At 38.7% G+C, this 16,540-nt stretch overlaps 1 protein-coding gene across 2 annotated transcripts in view; it reads right to left on the bottom strand.

Moving 5' to 3' along the window:
• sptbn5 (spectrin, beta, non-erythrocytic 5) overlaps positions 1-16,540 on the bottom strand; it is a 46,794-nt gene that overhangs the window by 28,542 nt on the left and 1,712 nt on the right. For both annotated transcript variants that reach the window (XM_047821126.1, XM_027172892.2), the window contains exons 3-15: positions 7,836-8,003; positions 7,555-7,671; positions 7,225-7,382; positions 6,900-7,128; positions 4,103-4,737; positions 3,608-3,746; positions 2,361-2,584; positions 2,035-2,188; positions 1,687-1,887; positions 1,363-1,569; positions 656-791; positions 413-549; positions 85-291 (exon numbers count right to left, since the gene is read on the bottom strand). In XM_047821126.1, the coding sequence (XP_047677082.1) occupies positions 85-291; positions 413-549; positions 656-791; positions 1,363-1,569; positions 1,687-1,887; positions 2,035-2,188; positions 2,361-2,584; positions 3,608-3,746; positions 4,103-4,737; positions 6,900-7,128; positions 7,225-7,382; positions 7,555-7,671; positions 7,836-8,003 (2,712 nt within the window). The remainder of the gene's footprint in view (positions 1-84; positions 292-412; positions 550-655; positions 792-1,362; positions 1,570-1,686; positions 1,888-2,034; positions 2,189-2,360; positions 2,585-3,607; positions 3,747-4,102; positions 4,738-6,899; positions 7,129-7,224; positions 7,383-7,554; positions 7,672-7,835; positions 8,004-16,540) is intronic.

Here is a 16,540-nt window from a genome sequence, read left to right as displayed (position 1 = left end):
TATATATATATATATATATATATATATATATACTTTTTTCAATTAGGAATGTATGTCTTTGAAGGTTTGACTGTGTTTAATCACCTGTAATAGTTGACAGAGATTGTTAAAATCCTTCTCTAAGCTGCTTTGTGTATTTTCTATGGTATCTTTCTGGAAATGTGGGTCTGGCAAGGAGGTGGTTGAGATTTCAGCAGTGCCCCGGCGCATAGAGCGGGTACGACGTGGCCGACTCACTTTCCGAGTCTGGTTCTCTGGGACTACGTTATTAGTAGTTGTAGGTGGAGCTTTCTGCATTTTCATAATTCATATTGCAAGCAGAAATAATAATTTAATGCATTAGGACATGCATAGATAAAGTATTATATAATAATCATATAATGTCTTTGTAGTAATTAACGGAGTGACTTACAGATGAAGGAAGCTCTGTAATGTATGTAGAAGGCACCAGTTGTTCATTTCCGTTACTATCTCGCACAAGCATTTTATCATCTTTCTCTTTGCTGAGGATTGTTAGCCTTTCTCCACGATCCCAAGTTATCTTCACCCCTAAACAAATAGGTTTATGCAAGAAAATGTATGTGCTGTTGTTGTTGTTAATGTTGTACCACCAGAAGTATCAGATTAGTACTTTAATAATGCATGGTAATTGCACCTCTGTATTTGAACCTAATTTTGGCATTAAATTCCTGCATCTGTGTTAAGGCATGGGAGCTTTTATCCGTCACGGCCTCTGTTTCATCTCCTGATGAATCACTGTAGTGGACTATTTTGGACTGCTGAGGTTCTGTCTAAATTAAACCAAAAAGAAGATCAATAACAAGCAAAACCAAGAACGTCAGACAAAAAACTTATGTTCAATCATTTATTTTTCTTGTACTGGTGTAGGTCACTGTGGGAAACGTCTGAGAAATCCAGTCCAGACCTCCCTGGCTATAGATTCCAGCTCCTCCTAGAAGTTCCCATTACAACTGTAATCTAACTCTTCCAGCAGGTCCTGTTTGACATGCCTGATTCATACAACTCTACCAGTATCCACCAGGGGGCCTTATTGTAAGGTGCCCAAAATGAACTAGCTCCTACCCTGAGGATTTTGCAGATTGCTGACCTTCTCACCCTGTCACGGAGAATAAGCCATGTAACCATGCAGAGGAACCTAATTTCCCCTGCTTGAACTCATTGTGTAGTTCTTCTGGCCAGAACCTTTCATTTTCACAGACTTTATAGTAAATACAGAGCCTGGAACTGAGCTCCTGCTTCACCATCCTTGGTAAATCTAAAATGTATCATGGCACCCATAAAGTATTAATATTTGTAGTGATTTTATAGGAACTGCTAAAATTAACGATGATAATTACTCACTGTTAGTGAAGCAAGTTGGGCAGCACTCTGGGCTTGTTCACTGAGCCTCTTCAGCTCTGAAGCATATGCATCCATTTCCTTCTCCAGTCTCTGGTGACGCTGGAGCAGGGCAATGGTGCTCATCTCATTCTTTCCATAATCCTCATCAGTTAGAAGTGGCTTGCGGTCATTAAGCCAGGAGTTTGCCTCTGCTGCATCAGCAAAATACTGTATGGAATGTTGAAAATTAATGTTGAAAATTAAAACAGACTCTGTAATTATAATCAACATTTTATATGTTTTCCTAAAGTGCACATTCTTTTGCCAAATAATCAACACTAGAACCTGTTTGATAACACTAGCTGCATGTAGTCTGTTTTTGCGGTTTGTCACTTGGTCCCTAAGCTGCTGCCATTGTTTCTGCAAGGTCTGGATCCATTTCTGGATATCTCTCTCATTTGGATGTCCCCCTCTACGCAGCTCTTGGCCTCTGGACACAACCTGAGAGCACAGAGATTCTTGTGACTGCACTTCTGCTTCCAGTGTCTGCAAATAATATCAGAACACATGCATTTCTTAGGAAAAAGTTCTCCATTTATAAACAACATCATTCACACGTGAAGAATTTGTTTTCCTCAAATTACTGGAGACATTAAGCATTATTGTTATTCTTTGTTATTTAAAGGGTCAAACCTTATGGTTTTGAATAGCTTGTTCAATCTGACTGAGGTCTCTGCCCAAAGATGCAGCTTGCACCAGAAGCCACTTTTCATAGATCCAACTCTCCACCTCCTCACAATCATAGAAAAACTCAAAGAGCTTCAGTTGTCCTTCCAGGGCTCTCCTCCTTTAAATGGATAAATGATCCTTCAAACACTTTTATCATAACTAAATAGCATTAATATTAGTATGTAGTATTGTTACACATCATAATGTTAATACCAGACTGGAGAACAAGTTGCAAAAAGTATTCACAATGGCTATAAATGACTGAGTTATTTCAAATTCAAAGACATTACCTGTTCTGGCTAAGAGTCAGGAGGGAACTGTACTGGCTATTAAGCTCTTTCACTCTTCTCTGAACCTGTGAAACGTCCCTGTGTTTCACCTTTAAGGCACTACTGTTGATGGCACTCAGTGATTCTCCAAGAGAGCTGATCTTAGTGTCCAACAGTTCTTGTTTCTGGAGTAGATCTACCACCTCTGGTAAATGCTTCCCCAGGTCAGAAGAATCTGCCTGGTCCTAAAGGTGAAATAACACAGCAGACTGCATTAAGTATGAGCTTTGCTACTTTGCTCTTACATGTGTAACATGTTGGATCACTTGGTTTTTTTAATAAAAAAAAATAATTATTATCTATACAGTGCATCTAAAGAAATATACACACCCCTGTTAAAAACATCTACACAAAAATCTGCACATCCTGATGAAATAAACAAAATGAAATAAACCATTTATACAGTCATACATACATTCATCCCAAAACATGTGTCAAAAAGTGTTATGGACTGATAAGAGTCAAAACGTCTTTTGCACAAAAACAAGAGAGCTTATTACCCAAAGGACACCATACCCATGATGAAGAATGGGGGTGGAAGCATCACCTTCTACAAAGCCCAAAATACCTAATTTGAAATAAAATATGATTTCCTCTGTTAGCGTTATCATTGTTGGTGACGCTACACACCCTCTCACATACTCTTCACACCATCTGGAAAAAAGGTACGGAAGCATTCAGGCCCTCACAACAAGACAAAACAGTTTCTTCCCCCAAGCCATCAGTCTCCTCAACAACCAGAACTGAACTGCACCAAACACTTACACTCAACTTTGTGAACTGCACTGAACTGTACCAAACTCAAAAATACGCTGAAACACTCATTCAATATACACCCAAGTCTACAGCACCACATATTCAACTGTTTACATGCTGTTTTTGCACGTGCTCTCTTGCACGCTCACTCAGTTACTCTTTTTCACACCACATTTCAACACCTCATCCAACTGCTGCTATTACGTAAGTGTACATACATGTTAATAACCAGGTAATTCAAAGTAATTTAAATCTTTTATCCTAAACCCTTTCTTTATTTATTTAATTTTTTTTTAAACTTAAACATGATTTATCTTGGATCCATTTTTTACATCACAAAAACCTACAACAGGGGTGTGTGGACTTGTTATGTCAAGTGAATCTAACGAGCGCCTTGTGTTTATTACATTAAACGAGAATTAATCATAAATAGTTAAAGATTAGAAAAAGACCTGTAGTTCCTTGAGATCCAGAGAGATTAACTCTGTGTCCTTGAGGATAGCAAGTGTGTTCACCACATCTCCAGCAGAATCTCTTTTCTGCTGCAACTGCTGGAGCAAACTCTGCCATTTTTTGGAGATATTTATTTGCCTGTTTAAAATAAAATAAAAATACTATTTATAAATAGATAGATAGATAGATAGATAGATAGATAGATAGATAGATAGATAGATAGATAGATAGATAGATAGATAGATAGATAGATAGATAGATAGATAGATAGATAGATAGATAGAGATGTAATTGTTCAAGAGTCAAGTCATGATTTTTAGACAATTTTTTTTCCCAAATATTTTTTGGAAAAATAACTTAATAACTTAACTTAAAATCTTGCACTTTTATCATTTAAACGTTGGCCTTAAATCACCATCAGACAGTACAGTAATTGTATTGTACTGTACAGTAATTGTATTGTATGTCACAAATGTTATAGCTTGTCAACATACCTGCAGACCACTTGCTCCTTGCTGTGGTAATTCTCCCTCTCAATGATGGCTGCCATCTCTCTGAGAGCTTGAAAGCGAGGCTCGCGAGCCAACACATCAGTGCATAAGGCTTCCAGTTTCTGGGCTGCAACCTGGGCTTCTTCCAGAGTCTCCAGTCGCTTCAAATCATCCTTCTGAACCAGCCGCAGTGTGTCCATTAAGTACCCCTCCCTGAGTGATGCTTTGCGGCCAAACTTCTGTGCCAGTTGCTCTAGTTGCTCCAGTCTCAAGAGCGCGTTCTGCAGGTCACGCTCCCGCTCATATTCAGCCCTCTCCAGCAAGGTCCATGTCCTCTCAATATCTCCCAGGGTCTTGCCTTCTGGAGGAACATAGGCACGCTGATTGTTGGCCATCAGCTTTGTACGCAGGATGAAGAGGTGGGCTTCAATAGCACCTCTCTCCTGGTATTTAGGTGGTTTCTCCACAGTCCGAAATGTCTTAAAAGCAGCCACCAGCTGTTTCATGTCTGGCAATGAGTTGGGAAAAAAACGGTCATCTAACATCACTATTTTGGTCCTGATCCATTGAAGTAGGTCAGAGACCATGAGCTCATATTCTCTTTTCATGTCATCCAGCTCTTTCAGGAGGTCTACAATCTGGAAGCAATGAAGAAGGTTCACAGTTAACAGACAGACTTGCACTTGCACTACTGTTATCAGTATAAGTAGGCTAATGTCTTGTAATGTGTTTTAGATACTTTACTGTTAGCTACTGTTGTGATGAAAGGTGAAATTCTTTTAAATTTCCTGAAGGTTGTACAGTACACTAAAATTGAGAGGTACAGGTAGCTATTCATAACGCCTCAGTTATGACTGAAGAGAAGCAGCAATAAAGCATGATGCTGCAACCAACATGCTGTACCACAGGTATGGTGTTCTATCAGGTAATGTGTTTTCCAATTATGCAATTACTATACATTTAGAAGTTGGTCTCATCAGACCAGAACACATTTTGCAATATGGTTTGGGATGATTTAGTTAAGCTTGGATTATATATTTATTTGGAGAAAGGGCTTCTGTCTAGCCACCTTACCCTAAATCCCTGACATGTGAAGAATAGGAATAACAGAGTTTGCAGAGAGTAATCAGGGATTGTCAGATATTCCTGCAGCTCCTTTAATGTTGCTGTAGGTCTCTCGGCAGCCTCCCTGGTAAGATTTTGTCTAGGTACACGTAAAGTTTTGGAAATTCTTTTATATTCTTTTATATTATTAATATATTTTATTCTCCTGATCTATATCTTTCATCAAGTGAGACACCATGCATGCTTTATAAGCTCCTTGTAGACCATGGTTTCAGCAGTTGAATGTTGATATCTGATGTTCAAAAGTAATTATCACACAGCTGTCGTCAAAGAAATGATTCTGATTAAATCCAAATAAAGATCAGTTATTTCTGTAGAATTTTCTTCATGTCAACATCAACACAAAAACCTATCATTTTAAAGCAGCTCTATTAGAGGGCATAGAATTCTATACACTAAAAGGCCAAAATTGTTTCTGTGTGTGTGTGTGTGTGTGTGTTTCTATTTTGTATAATATTCTACTTTTCAGATCACCTCTAACAAATAATGAAGCTTTATGACATTTTTACATTCATTTTGGTGCGACGCCTGAGAACGTCACAGAAAAAGCTAATACTGAGTGCAAAAGTATTGAAGCAGTCTTTAGAAACATCAGTATAGCACACATCAGACGTCTAGCTACTTATACACACCTTTTGCAGTGCAGACACACTCCTTTGTGGTTTAATAATGACCTCTCTTATAGTCTGCCATCTCAGCCACTGATTGCTTAAACTCCCAATGAGAGACATGACCAAGCTGGACAAACTGGATCCAAACACACTGTCTGTCTCGTCTGGTTTCAACACCAACATGCCCCCAACTCTGACTCAGCTTGGCTCAGTTGTTGAACAGACATGTATGTCATTATTTAAAACACCTCTGTGACAGCTAGTGTACTATTCTATTCGCACATAAGGATGTGGTGATAAGCAATCTTGTCAACCTTTTCCTGCACAGGCAGAACAGGACACTTCTCAGCACTGTACCACTCCTGTCCCTGGCCAGCGTTAAAATAGAATCGTCCGCCCTCTGAACTCAAATCCGCCAGGTGGCCTTCGACTGTCTGTCATAATGCAATGAAATATGGTAAACTCTATTTAAGTGTCTTGCTAACTATTCTGTAAGGTGGAGAGTTACTTCCTCACTTGTGTGTATTAACAGGACTGAGCTTATGCTTATCTGATTAGAGCCAGAGCTCCTCCCTAACTGCCCTACTGTAAAATCCAATAATCCGCAGTCTCTATTAGTACAGAGCACATTTATTGTAAACAAAGTAGCATTAAAACTATTATTATAAATTATCATCTACTTTAGGTGGCATAGTGGAACAGCAGCAAAGAACAAAAATAATGACTGTTTCAAATCACCAGAGTCTGCTCTTTAACCCTTTAACCCCTCCACTTTAAAGGTGGTGTTAAATGTGGGACTGGCTACTATATATGCCCCTAGATATAAAAGAGTAGAGTGTGTGTATGTGTTTGTGAACATGGTGCACTGTGATGAAATGGTGCTTAGTGAAGACGAACGAGTTCAAGAAGAAATCATTTACTTCTATGATGAGGGGCAATAAAACTAAACTGCACATATATTGAATATTAATATTAATATTTTAAATGGCTGATATTAGATCCATTGGTTGGGAAAATCACAAGGTTTTAAGGTCTATTTCATGACGTTTATTGGAATAACTGACCTTGGCTATCCGTTTCTGGATGGTTTTCCCCTGCTTCATTTTAGAGAAGTAGTGGTAGTAGAGTGAGACATAAGTCATGATGGACTTCTCATCTGGATGTGAAACCACTATGTCCTCTACGTCAAGTAGCTGCATGATGCCAAATTCACTCTCAGCTAGGCTAAAAGCATGTCCCAAGTTCCTCCTAGCTTCACCGGGATGAAGGCGATTATAATCAAAAAGATCTGGCCTGGAAAAGAAAGCCACTGCAGATTTAATAAAGTTGAAGATTAATCTATACATGCTTTTGAATATATTGTGATGTTCCTGTTTTCATAAACACTACCGGTGAGCATGTATGAGTGCATTAAAGGCCAGTCCATCCCTCCAGCTGCTGGAAAAGTCCTGAACATCCACATTGTTATAGCCAGCAGTCTTCCGTTGGCACCATATCAGAAGAGCTTCCTTGGCTGAACGCCGTGCTAAGCTGGCATCACCACTCTCCTGGAAGCAGAACAGAGTCAGGAAGCTTTTATAGCAGATTGACTTTTATGTCAATAATTAGTCACAAGCTGGTAACTAAGAAGTCGCTGTACTTTTGCATCTCTGTTTAACTGAAACTTTCGTGTGACACTTGTGAGCAGATTTACTACATGCATGTATTTTCATTCACAACCTCATCAAGATTAATTGCTCCAATCTGGAAACGAAGAATGATGATCCAGATGAGACCCAGGATCAGCGTTCTGTCTCCATCCACAATGTTCTCGGGTCCAATCAAATCTACTCGGATCTAAAAGGAAAGAAATGTACATTTTAAAGACCATCATAAATAGTACGATTTTCTCTCAAAGAAAATACCTACATGTTAGAAGAGAAACTATTTTAGACTGTTTATTGATGTAGAATCATTTACTTCTTGTTTAAGAATAATTCATTTAATTCTGCCCATTGTACCTTGGTCTTGAGGAAGTTTATAGCAATGCTGTTGTTCTCCAAGCAGTGTACTCTGAGGGTGCGCCGACTGGGAGTAGGCAGCTTATCCCTGGAGATGAGCTCCAAGAGCCGCACTAAATGGACCCCAGTCTTGAGCTCTGTGTACACATCTTCCAGGACAACTTTTTCCTGAACAGAGAAATATCTGAATAACTTCATCAGCACAATTCAAATCATTTGAATGAGGCCCTGAATAAAAGATGGAATTAATTTGTTGAAGTTTTTGGAACATGTAGGTTTCCTTTATTTTTGCCATACATTATGTCCCTGTTATTTCTTCACATTTCTATAGAACTAGAAAGCTAGGACAGGCACGCATAGAACAAGGTTGCTTGTAAAAATGACAACATTAAAGATTAACTTTTGTAATGTATTGGAAAAGTACTGATATGTGAGTGTTTGTGTCAGATTAAAGTGATTTATTAAGACCTGAAACCCATATTAATTCACAGAACAGGTTGAACTGGCTTCAGGTATTCCAGAGACTTTAAGATTAAATGAAGCAGGAAGTATCGTGTGCTGTCCCACAGGAGCAGTGGACAAAGTTTGAATATTGCATTTGGCTAGTTGCCACCATGCTCTATTCCAGCCGGATTCACATGCTCCTCCCTTTGTACCGGTTCCACTCAAAGCCTGACAAACACTCCCTAATGAAAGAGCTATGGGAGTTTAGTATCTGACCAGATCTTCTCTGCACTAAATGGGAAAACTTTTAGAATTGCTTAGACAAAAGTGTGTTTGTGTGTATTTTCTGGATAAGAACAATAATGAAAAACAACACAGGATATCTGTACATGATGAAATATTAAAAAAAATTTGTGGACATGAAGTAAGGGGATTAGTTCAACAGGAGCTACATCGTCAGTACTGTATGTAGAGTAAAATAAGATAAGATAAGATATACCTTTATCCATCCAACAATGAGGAAATTTCTATGTTACAGAATCAAAGAAAAAAAGAAAACGTGCAAATATAAAGTAGAAATATAGTACAGATATATACAGTACAGTGTATAAATACACAAGAAAAGAAGCAAACAATATGGTAGTTATACTTTCAAGCAAATTGCACTAAGTAAGATTGCACAGTTTAAAAAACAGTCATAATAGTGTGCATAATTTTGACTGGTTCACTGGAAGCACCTCTAATCAGAGGTCTACCGATCCTTTAATACCTCTAATACAGTCTACTAGCAGCAGGGAGTAATAACCTCTCTCCTAAAGACACTTACAATAGGATGTAACAATCTGTCAATGAAGGAGCTGCTCAAAGATGAAACTGTTGATGAAAGTCCTTTTTCATCAATGATTATAGCTTAGCTACCATTTTACTTTCTCCCACCTCTTGTACAAGTGTCCAGGGGAGTGATGTTTCCAATATCACTAGACAGGTGCTATTTAAATGTCTTTATTATAACCCTAAGATGAAAGAATGGATGACAATAAAATCAATCAAGTGAAAAGAAAAAAGTAAATAGAAGTAGTATCTGCTGATATACTGTATAGTACTACCAATCATTTCGGTTAGAGATGCTCCGATCAGCATCTTTGGAGCCGATCACCGATTACCGATCACCAAGATCATGATCTGCCGATTGCCAGGGGAATGGGAATCTTTTATCTATAATCTAGCAGAGTTTGCACCATTTTTAGAAATGAAATTAACTCTAAATGAACTGTATTGAGAAAAAAACTGTAGAAATAGGCTACAGTCAAGATCTTGAAGAACCACCAAGTGTTTATTTTAGAAAATGAGAACTTAAGGCTACTGTAGGCCATCTTTCCTAAATAAGGCAGAGTAACTTAAAATTATTCCAAACAAAGAGGGGTCAGGCAGACCAACACACATCAAATCAGCTTAATGGGATGTAGGCTCTTAATATACCGATTACATTTTATAATTGACAGCAAAATGTAAAACTTGTTACACCAAAATTGGCTACTGCCACAAAGGACAAAACTTTGGCAAGTGTTTTTTTCTGTTATTATTATGAACGTCTGATCCAAAAAATAAAATGATGAAAGCTACTGTAAGCCAATGCCATCCTTTCTAAATAACAAGGCAGAGAAACAAGGAGGCCAAGCAGATAGTTACCAACCAGATGAACTTGGGATGGAATGAGGTTACTGTATATAGGCCCAGGCTACTTGTAAAATGTAAATAAAAATTTTTATATATTTACTACATTTATAAATTTTTATAAATATAAAATATATTTATATGAAATTTATTTTAATATATTTTTTGTGAAGCTAATATATACACTATCCTTCAGAAGCCTGTCATTTTTTGTGTTCACTGTTTGGAGACACACATCAGTTCGGTATTTCCTGCCTGGGGGGTCGTATCGTGGATCAAGACAGCTTAGCAGGCGACACAGTCGGCTGGTTGAGGGATGGGGATGTTGTTGGCTTCGGCTGGTTTTCTTACCCTCAGCATATTCAGTTGTATGGCGTGTTCTTAGATGTCTAATCATGTTAGTGGTATTAAAATGCCGTTTCCACCTCGAGGGATTTCATCACGACATACATTGCAAACGGCTAACTTTACGTTTTTATCGGACACTTTGAAAAACTTCCAGACGGGAGAACTCATGTTGCCGCTGGTAAGCTCCGCACTGCTGTTGTTCACCTGTGCGCCATGCATGCACGTGTGAAAAAGTCGCACGAGTAATTTACGCCACGTGATCGGCTTTTTTGATCGGCGCTTTTGGGGTTCGCCGATCAATCTATTTTTAACATATCGGCCGATCATGATCGATGGCCGATCAATCAGAGCATCACTAATTTCGGTGAAGCATGTTTAGTGAATTAATTAGCTCATCACTGCCTACTTGAACATACCCTAGTCTGTGTTCTCAAAACAGTCCTCCAGTGCTGAGGAGACGTCTTCCGTCCACACTCGTATCTGCCTCTGAACTGGTTTGGTGACTTTTACCGGTCTGTATTCTGAGGTCACCAAACCAGTTCAGAGGCAGGTACGAGTGTGGTCAGAACTGCAGGACAGCTTTGACCCCACAGACAAGGCCATGTTCAAGCAGGCAGCAACTTACAATCTGTGGCAGACCATCACACACTACAAACTCCCACCAAAAAACTTTGACAATGAATCTATCTGTGACAACGACCTCAATAGATTCTTTGCACGCTTTGCAAGCAAACAACACCACACCTGTGCAGAAGACACCACCATGCACAAGCTGCTAGACCAGACAAAATACATGGTCAGGTGCTGAAGGACTGTGCAGATGATCTTAGAGATGTCCTCTACTGGCACCCATCATGATGATGAATTCCTTTTCTTAAAACAGTTACAAAACAAATCCACCCTAGTGTCCTCCCTGGACCCCTTCCAATTTGCATACTGGACCAATCGATCCAAAGATGATGCAGTCTCTACTGCTCTACATACAGATCTCACCCATATGGACAGGGGCTTCCCAAGGATGTATGCAGAGCCCCTTATCCTGCCAACCCATGACTGCACAACAAGTTCAGCACAAACCTCACTGCGAAGTTTGCAGATGATACAAAGTGAGCTGACTGCCAATGTGACGCAGTGACAATATCCTTTCCGCAAATGTGAAGAAGACAAAGGAGATAATTGTTAACTTCTGAAGAGTACACACCCAACACCCTCCTCTGACCATCAACTGTGCTTTCAGCACCAGGTTTATGGGTGTGCACATAAATGAGGACCTCTCCTGGACCAGAAACACCTCAGCACTAGCCAAGAAACCTCAGAAATGCCTCTATTTCCTCCACAAACTTAGAAAAGCCAGAGCCCTAGTACTCATCATGGAAACTACAAAGGCACTATTGAGAGCAGCCTGTCCAGCTGCATTATGAGGTGGTTTGGAATTTGTTCCATCTACAGCAGGAAAACCCTGCGGTACAGTGTAAAGGCAGCTAGAACATCATTAGTGCCACTCTCTCTTCTCTCCTGGACATGTACAACACCCGTCCTGCCCAAAAAGCATGCAGAATTTTAGGTTTACATTACATTAACATTTATGCCATTTGGCAGATGCCATTATTCAGAGCAACTTACTTTTTTTTATCTAACTTCAAGACTTTCCGATCAGTAGTCCAACACTGTTCCCACTAGACTACCACATTCCCCCATGACTCCACCCATTCCATACAGAAATTCTTGCCATCTTCCATACAGAAAGTCTTCTGCCATCTGGGAAACCACCAGGCTGAAGAACAGATTCATTCATCTGGTAGTCAGATCTGGTATATATCTATATATATATATATATATATATATATATATATATGTATATATATATATATATATATATATATATATATATATATATATATATATATGAATCATTTTTACCCTGTTCCACCTCAGAAATGAACCAGCGATCTTAGATGCATGTTTTGGGTCATTATCATGTAAAAAGAGTGCCCAGGGACCAAGGCCACGAAGTGATGGTAGCATCTTCTCTTTCAGTATTTCACAGTATGTCTGTTAATTCATGATGCCAGCTATGAAATGCAACGCCCCAACACCTGCAGCACTCATGCAACCCCACAGAAAAACACTCCCACCCCCATGCTTTACTGTTAAAACCACACATTTTTCATTGTACTCCTCACCCTTGTGACACCATACAGTACAGTTTGGAAAACATCAGAGACAAAAACATTCATCTTTGTCTCATCCCTCTAAAGTGTAGTGTCCCAGTATTCTTTGCCTTTGTCAACATGAGCCTGGTAGACGATATTTTTTGTGCATGGGCTTGAGCAGTGGCTTCCATCGTGGATGACAACTCCTCTGCAGTGTGCATCGTATGGTGTCACGGAAAAATCTCTAATGATTTAGCCAACTGTGCAGAACTCGCATGGCGTTTTCATTATGAAACGGTCCCGACGAGGTGTTACCTTGCAGGGATAGCCTTGACGTCTCAGGGAGCTTCCCACAAGTCCATCGTTTTAAAAATTTTGGATTACTTTTGTGACAGTATTCAAGCTTATTAGCAATGCTTTACTAATTTTCTTATAACCTTGACCTTTTTTGTGCAAAGAAATTATGTTCTTTCTCAGGTCTTGTGACATTTCTTTTCCACGTACTGCCCTGTTTGTCAGCATTACAGTATATGGGAGTGGATTTCTCTCTTAAATACCACTTTTATTTGTCAATTATTCTCTGGCCACCTAAATTAAGCAGATTTGTACAGATGTGTTATTGTATAGAATCCCGAGCAAGTATTAATTTTAATGCAAGATGGAGGTTTTTCTGAGAAATCTGTCAGGGTGTACTTATTTATGCTGAGCACAGTATGTGTATGTGTGTGCGTGGGCACTCATTTATATTTATTCTGCTTTCATATTTAGATTATATTTATTTACAGTATATAGATAGTGCGTACATGTCTATATATGTGTGTATATTTTTTACAGTTATTGTTGTTTTTTCCTTGCTGCATTGTAGGACTGACAGAAACATCATTTCAACCCTTTGTATGTCCTGTACATATAGCAGAATTGACAATATAGCTAACTCTGAAATCACTTATTCTTTCCTTTATTTGTTTTGTTGCTGTTATGACAGCATATTTACCACATTTACTGTTACCCACTGCAAGGTCCGCATCCTTCCTGTCTTCAGAATTGCTGAAATGTTTATGCAAGACCTTGAGTTACAAGCTATATCCTCTCCTCCTTGTTTTATGTTCTTCCTCACTAAGATGCCACCAGAGGGTTACATAATTGAACTTACAAAAGAGGTCAAAGGTTCACTCCGATTAACCTTCAGCATTGGAGGAGCTACGGTCCTTATTTACATGTATAATACAGAAAGGAATGCCATGGGATGCATGCTTCAGGGGATAATCTCACCTGTATACTGTAGTACACAATACGTAATGTAGTATGTGCTGCTGTAATCATAAAAACTCTTCTGTCTTCATGCTAGGACTGTACATACTGCATGTCATTACAAAACATTTAGTACCGTTTAAATTTACTCTTCTACACACGTATACTGAAAAGATTTACATACAATCCAACTATCAGGTGTCATCCAGAAGAGGATGGGTTCCCTTTTGAATATGGTTCCTCTTGTTTTCTTCCTCATGTTATCTCAGGAAGTTTGTCACTGTTATCTCTAGTTTGCTCAATAGGGATACAAATCCACATTTCCTTCTGTAAAGCTGTACGAGACAATGCCTCTTTGTGAACTGCATAATAATCAACACAGCATTATATAATGCATTATATACAGACTCGATCCTGACCTCCCTGGGGCCCTAAGCAAAATTCTGCTAAGTGGCCCTCCTACCTGACCCATGAGCCATGTAAACCATTTGCCACACATTCACACTTGACACCCCACTGCTCCCACTACAAACCTCCCTCCTTTTTAAAAAAAAGTAAATATGCAAATATAAATATATAGTATAATATAAATATATAGTAAATATGCAATAGCAGATGTCAGAAATGACGTTTTTACTAGTGTACAAAGTAATTCCTGATACTGTATCAAAAATCTGGTTACTACTAGAAATCACACTCTTAATATTTACATTTCAAGTATTGAAAACTGAATTCCTGATATCAAAAATCCATAGCATGTGAATGTATAAAAGCTAAAATGGCTTGCCATAACGTATCACTGTGTTTTATAGTATGCATGAGAGCAATACTTGATCCCTGATGGTTATTATTTACTGAGGGATGTGCATTCATATTGACCTGCCATTATGCCCACTCCAATGTAAATCCATTGGTTTCCATATTGCATTAACGTTGTTGTAACCTTAAGTGAGAGACTATAAACATTGTCATTTAGGAGTGCTATCACGATACTTTTTGTACTGGTCCTCACACAGATGTTGCTGCTGGAACGCGCGCGTGTCATTTCATGCACGCGCATACAGTATGAACACATGTTCACACACTGTACGGTTATCGACCTTCCGTTTATAAACACCGTTGCTCTTTATTCACGCGAATGTTCACGCAATAAATTGTTGTGTGACGGACAGACAGGCCTAGAGATGCACTGGCAGCACTGCACAGCTAATTTATCTAGTCAGATAGAGACTAGAGACAGAATCACATCAACTTAACTTTACTGTTATTTGCTCTTGCTGACATCAAACTTGAAGAGAACACAAGTTTACCCGATTGCTGTTCTCGCAGTTCACTCTCATTGTGTTTCTTTTTTCTGTTTTCATGGCCAGATGGATATCTCCGCTTCATATTGTCATCTACACAGTAAACATTAACACGCGCTGTAAAATGAGGCAGGGGAGGCGGGGCCTTGCATAATTTTCGGGGCCCTACGCAACTTGCGTAATGAGCGTATAGGGCCGATCGGCTCTGATTATATACCTCTAATTCGCTGGTAACGTGTTTAGAGATTAGCTCAATTAGCTAGCACTGTTTACATGGTTAAACTTTCTATTTGTTTAAGATTGAACTTTAGAAATTTTGAGAACTTCTAGCAACAAACTTCACTGCTTATTTATGCATTGTGTACATACGTACGTTTACTGACATAAGTTACGATAACATGAATTATATTCGTCGTGTGTGAACGTGGCCGATTAGATCAAAGGAAAACCGGAGGCACGAGACTAAACTAATGTTTGTTTACATTATATCTCTGTAGATAACTACCATGTTATCATGACATAAAGGATAAGTGTCATCATTTCCATGTGTTACTGAGCAGTTTCTGTTAGTAAAGAAGATAAAGGATCGGGTTCAGTAAAGGTGTAAAAACTTTACATCTTGAGGATGTACTTGTGTGTGCATACAGCTTTAAGGAAAAGATTGCACACTCCAACACATTTGCTTTTAGAAGTGAAAAGAGATAATCACACTGTCTATAGGGTTAGGGTTAGAGTTATAACGGAACTGGCTGACACAAAGCACCAAACTATAATGGATTTATCCCACGCTCAGCAGTTTGCAAGCCTTTCCTGACTGATGCCAAAGAGTTCCATTTTCAATCTCAGAATGCCTCTGTCTTGGCTAGGTAATAATTTATTAATGAGGATTTCTTCTGATGACACCAGATCATGTTTTGTGCAAGCAAGCAACACAGTAAAATGGTGCACCTTCACTCCTGTGTCAGCTAAAAGCTCCTTGCGGTCATTTCTGCAGGTCCTTGCGGTCATACTGTATGTGGATTTTGCTTTAACTTTCTGACCAGCACACAGACGGCTCTATATGAAATCTTCTTGGTCTTGCTTTGACTTCCACAGTTCCCTTTAACTGGCAATTTCATAACGACATTGATCTTTTCCATAGCTTTGCTCTTTGTATGTCATGTAGCCTCATTTTCAGCGTTCCAGTCAGCTGATTAAAGAATCCCACAGAAGTCTTTCCAAGAGTCAGAGAATTTATAATGCTCTGGATTCTTTACTTCTAATATCTATTTTTGACCATGTAATGAATCAATTAAGGTCTTTTGTCCAGTCTTATGCACAATTTTTTAATTAATAAAAAAGGACATTTGAAGGGTTTTTTGTTGTTGTTTTTTTGCTGCAAAGGTTGTGCTTATTTCTTTTCAATTAGAAAATCAATAGAATATGTAATTTGACTAATTTGGCTCTGTTTTTTTGTTCAAATGAACAAATGAATCTTTTATCAATGACAATTCCTATATTTTGCTATTAGGTAAGGCATAATACTGCCTAT

Source organism: Tachysurus fulvidraco, chromosome 12, assembly GCF_022655615.1.
Source record: "Tachysurus fulvidraco isolate hzauxx_2018 chromosome 12, HZAU_PFXX_2.0, whole genome shotgun sequence".
NCBI classification, from domain to species: domain Eukaryota; kingdom Metazoa; phylum Chordata; class Actinopteri; order Siluriformes; family Bagridae; genus Tachysurus; species Tachysurus fulvidraco.
Note: the sequence above shows the minus strand (reverse complement) of the source record. Positions and strands in the feature narration are given on the sequence as shown.